At 53.7% G+C, this 8,710-nt stretch overlaps 1 protein-coding gene across 3 annotated transcripts in view; it reads left to right on the top strand.

Annotated features, from left to right (window-relative positions):
* Nucleotides 1–1,367: 1,367 nt before the first annotated feature.
* LOC140396062 (F-box/LRR-repeat protein 19-like) overlaps nt 1,368–8,710 on the top strand; it is a 174,275-nt gene continuing 166,932 nt past the window's right edge. Inside the window, exon 1 of one of the 3 annotated variants that reach the window (XM_072484161.1) lies at nt 1,368–1,834. In XM_072484161.1, the coding sequence (XP_072340262.1) occupies nt 1,784–1,834 (51 nt within the window). In that variant the 5' untranslated portion in view covers nt 1,368–1,783. The remainder of the gene's footprint in view (nt 1,835–8,710) is intronic. The other 2 variants (XM_072484160.1, XM_072484162.1) reach the window with 2 other exon arrangements.

Below are 8,710 nucleotides of genomic sequence, written 5' to 3'. Positions count from 1 at the left end.
AGCCCTCCCCGAATCCCATGTGATTTTAGTTTTATGACCAGTCTGCCAGATCAATCGCCTTACTGAAGTCCATATAAACTACATCCACAGCCCTTCCCTCATTAATTTTCTTTGTCATGTCGCCTGTCATTAACTGGTCCATTTTCCTCCAAATGTGCATATATATCCTGTCCTTCAGTATCTTTTGCAAAAGCTTGTTTGACATCTTTGAGAATTCTTCAATGTGAATTCTTCACTGGTGCTAAACATCAGAATGCGCGAAATTCACACCACAGCGCACTAGATCTTTGTGGGCAGCTTTCTGGCAATGAAAGGGAGTGCAATGTACATGTGTTATTAAAGCGTATGTGCAACTTGCACTGTCCATGGGGGCGGCATGTGGCGCAGTGGTTAGCACTGGGACTGCAGCGCTGAGGACCCGGGTTCGAATCCTGGCCCTGGGCCACGATCCGTGTGGAGTTTGCACATTCTCCCCATGTCTGTGTGGGTTTCACCCCCACAACCCAAAGGTGTGCTGGTTAGGTGGATTGGCCACACGAAATTGACCCTTAATTGGGAAAGAAAAATAATTGGATATTTTAAATTTATTTTGAAACAACTTGCACTGTCCCCTGTTTGAAAGGCAGGCAGTTCCTTCATTATCCCTGTGAGAGAAGGTTGAAGACTACATTTCCCAGGATGCACGGATCACAGAACGCATGCGTGGCAAGGCAAGGCGTTCCCGGATGCGTCTCTGCCGCACTGCCGCCTGGGCGATGGAGGCCCCAGGCTCCCCACGCACCCACCCACCACGCATGCGCGCCGCCGCACGATCATCCCAATCGTCGGGCGCGCGCGAATTAGTGTTTTTAAAATCGAGATTTCGAAACGGGTCCCGCTTTGGCCTCGATCGACCCTTTTTGGAAATAGACCATCGCCCCCCCCCCCTCCCCTCAGTGAGAGGGACAGCGCCTCATGGCAATTGTAGTTTGCGGCAGCACTTTGGTTGCGCATTCCATATAGTTGGCGAGGACTACAACCCCCATCGGCCAGTGTGTGAGTGCGCTTGCGCAGTGACTTCTTGTCCCTTGGGAGGAGAAAGGGGATTTCCGCGCTTGCGCAGTGAGTCTCACCTTGTTCTTTGGGAGATCGGCGCAGTGCCTCGTGGGAACTATTCTTCCCTTCTGGTGGGGTTGCTGCGGGAAACGGCTCTCGGCGCGTGCGCATGGGATGATATCGGTGTCGTGGGGCGGGGGGGGGGGGGGGGTGGAGACAGCATCGCGCGGTGCCTGACGGTAACTGCAGTCCAGCCTATCCGGCAGCCTGTTGGCCAGGAGCCCTTTGGAACTACGACTCCCGTCGGCTACGTGGGTTGCGGGCCGGCGGCTGCGCAGTGGGGCCTTCTTCCCCGCCTCTTGCGAAGGAGGAGCCGATGGGCAGCGGCCGCCATGATGGAGACAAAATGGCGGAGCGGGGGAGAGGCGGCGAATGATTAAAAAAAACAGGAAGACTTTAAAAAAAAATCGACCAGCAACTGGACTGAAAAAATAATTTGAAGAGAGATTTAAAAAAAAAAAAACACTTTGGGACATCCCCCCCCCCCCCCCCCCGCTGCACATAGCCTCCGGGGGAGGGTTGTGCTATTATTGTGGCGGCGGCGGCGACTCCCTCACTCGTTTCCCCGCACAGCCCGCAGCCTGGGCCCCAGGATCTGAGGAAAGGATGGCGGCGGGGCTGCTCCTGCCCTCGCTGCTGCCGCCGCCGCCGCTGCTGAGGGCGAGCAGCCGAGCGGCCCGGCCCTGACATGGCGCTCAGCCCAGAGGATGAGGAGCAGGAGAGCGGCGGAGGAGCCCAGGTGAAAGGAGGCCGGGGGGGTGGGGGGAGGTGGGGTGGGGTGCTGGCAGGGTGGGGGTGGGTGGGGTGGGGTGGGGGTGGGTGGGGTGGGGTGCTGGCAGGGGGGGGGGGGGGCAGGGGGAAGGAGGGGTGCTGGCATCTTGGATTTGGGATGATTGTCATGTGTACTGAGGTCCAGTGAAAAGTACTGTTCTGCTTCCAGCCCCGGCAGATAGTTCCAGACGTTAATAGACCACATAACACATTCACAAACACACAATGCGAATACACAGACACCGGGTGAAGCATGCGGGGCGCCGGGCCACTCAGTAGAGAAGACGTGTGGAGCGATCCGTTCCGTCCGTAAGAGGGTCATGCGGGAGTCCGGTCACAGCTCTTTTTGAGTCTGTTCGTGCGCGTTCTCAGACTTCGGTACCTCCTGCCCGACGCAAGAGGTTGGAATAGAGAATAACCCGGGTAAGAGGGGTGTTTGATTATGCTGCCCGCTTTCCCAGGGCGGAGACAGAGTCAATGGATGGGAGGCGGGTTTGTGTGATGGACTGGGCGGTGTTCACGGCCCTCTGGAGTTTCTGAGCGACTTGGGCCAAACGGTTGCCATGCCAGGCTGTGATGCAGCCAGATAGGATGCTTTCTATGATACATCTGTAAAAATCAATGAGTCTTTGTGGACATGCTGAATTTCCTTAGTTTCCTGAGGAAGTATAGGCACGGTTCTGCTTTCTTGCTGGTAGTGTCGACGTGGGTGGACCGGGACAGATTGTTGGCGATGTGTACACCTAGGAATTTGAAGATGTCAACCATCTCCACCTCGGCACCATTGATGCAGACAGGGATGTTTATGATACTTCGCTTCCTGAAGTCAATGACCAGCTCCTTAGTTTTGAGGGAGAGATTGTTGTCGCTGCACCTCCACTAGGTTCTTTATCTCCCTCCTGTACTCTGACTCATCGTTGTTTGAGATCTGACCCACACGGTCGTGTCATCAGCAAACGTGCAGATGGAGTTGGAGCCAAATTTTGCAACACAGTCGTGTGTGTGTATAGGGAGTACGGTAGGGGGCTAATTACGCAGCCTTGTGGTGCCCCGGTATTGAGGACTATCGTAGAGGAGGTGTTGTTTATTTTTGCTGATTGTGATCCATGGGTCAGGAAGTCGAGGAAATGCTAATTGACATCTAAACAGTGAGGGGCGGTCCTGACATCTAAACATTGAGGGGGTGGGGGAGTTCGGACATCTAATCAATGAGGCGGAGGTCTGACATGTAAACAGTGAGGGGGGTCTGACATGTAAACAGCGGGGGGGTCTGACATGTAAAGAGTGAGGGGGAGGTCTGACATGTAAACAGTGAGGGGGGTCCAACATCTAAACAGTGAGGGGGGTCTGACATCTGAACAGTGGGGGGGTCTGACATGTACCAGTGAGGGGGGGAGGTCTGACATCTAAACAGTGAGGGACGGTCTGACATCTGAACAGTGAGGGACGGTCTGACATCTGAACAGTGAGGGACGGTCTGACATCTGAACAGTGAGGGACGGTCTGATCTAAACAGTGAGGGGGGTCTGACATGTAACCAGTGAAGGGGCATCTGACATGTACCAGTGAGGGGGGGAGGTCTGACATCTGAACAGTGAGGGACGGTCTGACATGTGAACAGTGAGGGACGGTCTGACATCTGAACAGTGAGGGACGGTCTGACATCTGAACAGTGAGGGACGGTCTGACACCTGAACAGTGAGGGACGGTCTGACATCTGAACAGTGAGGGACGGTCTGATCTAAACAGTGAGGGACGGTCTGACACCTGAACAGTGAGGGACGGTCTGACATCTGAACAGTGAGGGACGGTCTGACATCTGAACAGTGAGGGACGGTCTGACATCTGAACAGTGAGGGACGGTCTGACATCTGAACAGTGAGGGACGGTCTGACATCTGAACAGTGAGGGGGGTCTGACATCTGAACAGTGAGGGACGGTCTGACATCTGAACAGTGAGGGACGGTCTGACATCTGAACAGTGAGGGACAGTCTGACATCTGAACAGTGAGGGACGGTCTGACATCTGAACAGTGAGGGACGGTCTGACATCTGAACAGTGAGGGACGGTCTGACATCTGAACAGTGAGGGACGGTCTGATCTAAACAGTGAGGGACTGTCTGACATCTGAACAGTGAGGGACGGTCTGACATCTGAACAGTGAGGGACGGTCTGACATGTGAACAGTGAGGGGGTGTCTGACATCTGAACAGTGAGGGACGGTCTGACATCTGAACAGTGAGGGACAGTCTGACATCTAAACAGTGAGGGACGGTCTGACATCTGAACAGTGAGGGACGGTCTGACATCTGAACAGTGAGGGACAGTCTGACATCTGAACAGTGAGGGACGGTCTGACATCTGAACAGCGAGGGACGGTCTGACATCTGAACAGTGAGGGACGGTCTGACATCTGAACAGTGAGGGACGGTCTGACATCTGAACAGTGAGGGACAGTCTGACATCTGAACAGTGAGGGACGGTCTGACATCTGAACAGTGAGGGACGGTCTGACATCTGAACAGTGAGGGACGGTCTGACATCTGAACAGTGAGGGACGGTCTGACATCTGAACAGTGAGGGACGGTCTGACATCTGAACAGTGAGGGACGGTCTGACATCTGAACAGTGAGGGACGGTCTGACATCTGAACAGTGAGGGACGGTCTGACATCTGAACAGTGAGGGACGGTCTGACATCTGAACAGTGAGGGACGGTCTGACATCTGAACAGTGAGGGACGGTCTGACATCTGAACAGTGAGGGACGGTCTGACATCTGAACAGTGAGGGACGGTCTGATCTAAACAGTGAGGGACTGTCTGACATCTGAACAGTGAGGGACGGTCTGACATCTGAACAGTGAGGGACGGTCTGACATGTGAACAGTGAGGGGGTGTCTGACATCTGAACAGTGAGGGGGGTCTGACATGTGAACAGTGAGGGACAGTCTGACATCTGAACAGTGAGGGGGGGGTCTGACATCTGAACAGTGAGGGGGGGTCTGACATCTGAACAGTGAGGGACGGTCTGACATCTGAACAGTGAGGGGGGGTCTGACATCTGAACAGTGAGGGGGGTCTGACATGTGAACAGTGAGGGACAGTCTGACATCTGAACAGTGAGGGGGGGGTCTGACATCTGAACAGTGAGGGGGGGTCTGACATGTGAACAGTGAGGGACGGTCTGACATCTGAACAGTGAGGGACGGTCTGACATCTGAACAGTGAGGGGGGGTCTGACATCTGAACAGTGAGGGACAGTCTGACATCTGAACAGTGAGGGACAGTCTGACATCTGAACAGTGAGGGACGGTCTGACATCTGAACAGTGAGGGACGGTCTGACATCTGAACAGTGAGGGACGGTCTGACATCTGAACAGTGAGGGGGGTCTGACATCTGAACAGTGAGGGACAGTCTGACATCTGAACAGTGAGGGACAGTCTGACATCTAAACAGTGAGGGACGGTCTGACATCTGAACAGTGACGGACAGTCTGACATCTAAACAGTGAGGAACAGTCTGACATCTGAACAGTGAGGGGGGTCTGACATCTGAACAGTGAGGGACGGTCTGACATCTGAACAGTGAGGGACGATCTGACATCTGAACAGTGAGGGACGGTCTGACATCTGAACAGTGAGGGACGGTCTGACATCTGAACAGTGAGGGACGGTCTGACATCTGAACAGTGAGGGACGGTCTGACATCTGAACAGTGAGGGACGATCTGACATCTGAACAGTGAGGGACGGTCTGACATCTGAACAGTGAGGGGGGGTCTGACATCTGAACAGTGAGGGACAGTCTGACATCTGAACAGTGAGGGGGGGTCTGACATCTGAACAGTGAGGGGGGTCTGACATGTGAACAGTGAGGGACAGTCTGACATCTGAACAGTGAGGGGGGGGTCTGACATCTGAACAGTGAGGGGGGGTCTGACATGTGAACAGTGAGGGACGGTCTGACATCTGAACAGTGAGGGACGGTCTGACATCTGAACAGTGAGGGGGGGTCTGACATCTGAACAGTGAGGGACAGTCTGACATCTGAACAGTGAGGGACAGTCTGACATCTGAACAGTGAGGGACGGTCTGACATCTGAACAGTGAGGGACGGTCTGACATCTGAACAGTGAGGGACGGTCTGACATCTGAACAGTGAGGGGGGTCTGACATCTGAACAGTGAGGGACAGTCTGACATCTGAACAGTGAGGGACAGTCTGACATCTAAACAGTGAGGGACGGTCTGACATCTGAACAGTGACGGACAGTCTGACATCTAAACAGTGAGGAACAGTCTGACATCTGAACAGTGAGGGGGGTCTGACATCTGAACAGTGAGGGACGGTCTGACATCTGAACAGTGAGGGACGATCTGACATCTGAACAGTGAGGGACGGTCTGACATCTGAACAGTGAGGGACGGTCTGACATCTGAACAGTGAGGGACGGTCTGACATCTGAACAGTGAGGGACGGTCTGACATCTGAACAGTGAGGGACGATCTGACATCTGAACAGTGAGGAGGTGTCTGACATGGAAACAGTGAGGGGGTGTCTGACATCTAAACAGTGAGGGGGGGGGGTCTGACATGGAAACAGTGAGGGACGGTCTGACATCTGAACAGTGAGGGACAGTCTGACATCTGAACAGTGAGGGGGGGTCTGACATCTGAACAGTGAGGGGGGTCTGACATGTGAACAGTGAGGGACAGTCTGACATCTGAACAGTGAGGGGGGGGTCTGACATCTGAACAGTGAGGGGGGGTCTGACATGTGAACAGTGAGGGACGGTCTGACATCTGAACAGTGAGGGACGGTCTGACATCTGAACAGTGAGGGGGGGTCTGACATCTGAACAGTGAGGGACAGTCTGACATCTGAACAGTGAGGGACAGTCTGACATCTGAACAGTGAGGGACGGTCTGACATCTGAACAGTGAGGGACGGTCTGACATCTGAACAGTGAGGGACGGTCTGACATCTGAACAGTGAGGGGGGTCTGACATCTGAACAGTGAGGGACAGTCTGACATCTGAACAGTGAGGGACAGTCTGACATCTAAACAGTGAGGGACGGTCTGACATCTGAACAGTGACGGACAGTCTGACATCTAAACAGTGAGGAACAGTCTGACATCTGAACAGTGAGGGGGGTCTGACATCTGAACAGTGAGGGACGGTCTGACATCTGAACAGTGAGGGACGATCTGACATCTGAACAGTGAGGGACGGTCTGACATCTGAACAGTGAGGGACGGTCTGACATCTGAACAGTGAGGGACGGTCTGACATCTGAACAGTGAGGGACGGTCTGACATCTGAACAGTGAGGGACGATCTGACATCTGAACAGTGAGGAGGTGTCTGACATGGAAACAGTGAGGGGGTGTCTGACATCTAAACAGTGAGGGGGGGGGGTCTGACATGGAAACAGTGAGGGACGGTCTGACATCTGAACAGTGAGGGACAGTCTGACATCTGAACAGTGAGGGACGGTCTGACATCTGAACAGTGAGGGACGATCTGACATCTGAACAGTGAGGGACAGTCTGACATCTGAACAGTGAGGGACAGTCTGACATCTGAACAGTGAGGGACGGTCTGACATCTGAACAGTGAGGGACAGTCTGACATCTGAACAGTGAGGGACAGTCTGACATCTAAACAGTGAGGGACGGTCTGACATCTGAACAGTGACGGACAGTCTGACATCTAAACAGTGAGGAACAGTCTGACATCTGAACAGTGAGGGGGGTCTGACATCTGAACAGTGAGGGACGGTCTGACATCTGAACAGTGAGGGACGATCTGACATCTGAACAGTGAGGGACGGTCTGACATCTGAACAGTGAGGGACGGTCTGACATCTGAACAGTGAGGGACGGTCTGACATCTGAACAGTGAGGGACGGTCTGACATCTGAACAGTGAGGGACGATCTGACATCTGAACAGTGAGGAGGTGTCTGACATGGAAACAGTGAGGGGGTGTCTGACATCTAAACAGTGAGGGGGGGGGGTCTGACATGGAAACAGTGAGGGACGGTCTGACATCTGAACAGTGAGGGACAGTCTGACATCTGAACAGTGAGGGACGGTCTGACATCTGAACAGTGAGGGACGATCTGACATCTGAACAGTGAGGGACAGTCTGACATCTGAACAGTGAGGGACAGTCTGACATCTGAACAGTGAGGGACGGTCTGACATCTGAACAGTGAAGGACAGTCTGACATCTGAACAGTGAGGGACAGTCTGACATCTAAACACTGAGGGACTGTCTGACATCTGAACAGTGAGGGACGGTCTGACATCTGAACAGTGAGGGACAGTCTGACATCTAAACACTGAGGGACTGTCTGACATCTGAACAGTGAGGGACGGTCTGACATCTGAACAGTGAGGGAAGGTCTGACATCTGAACAGTGAGGGGGCTCTGACATCTGAACAGTGAGGGACGATCTGACATCTGAACAGTGAGGGACGGTCTGACATCTGAACAGTGAGGGACTGTCTGACATCTGAACAGTGAGGGGGGTCTGACATCTGAACAGTGAGGGACGATCTGACATCTGAACAGTGAGGGACGGTCTGACATCTGAACAGTGAGGGACGGTCTGACATCTAAACAGTGAGGGACAGTCTGACATCTAAACACTGAGGGACTGTCTGACATGTGAACAGTGAGGGACGGTCTGACATCTGAACAGTGAGGGACGGTCTGACATCTGAACAGTGAGGGGGGTCTGACATCTGAACAGTGAGGGACGATCTGACATCTGAACAGTGAGGGACGGTCTGACATCTGAACAGTGAGGGACGGTCTGACATCTGAACAGTGAGG

The sequence above is a fragment of the Scyliorhinus torazame genome, chromosome 19, assembly GCF_047496885.1.
Source record: "Scyliorhinus torazame isolate Kashiwa2021f chromosome 19, sScyTor2.1, whole genome shotgun sequence".
In the NCBI taxonomy this organism is placed as follows: Eukaryota; Metazoa; Chordata; class Chondrichthyes; order Carcharhiniformes; family Scyliorhinidae; genus Scyliorhinus; species Scyliorhinus torazame.
The sequence above is the reverse complement of the archived record's forward strand: the minus strand, read 5'-3'. Positions and strand labels throughout refer to the sequence as shown.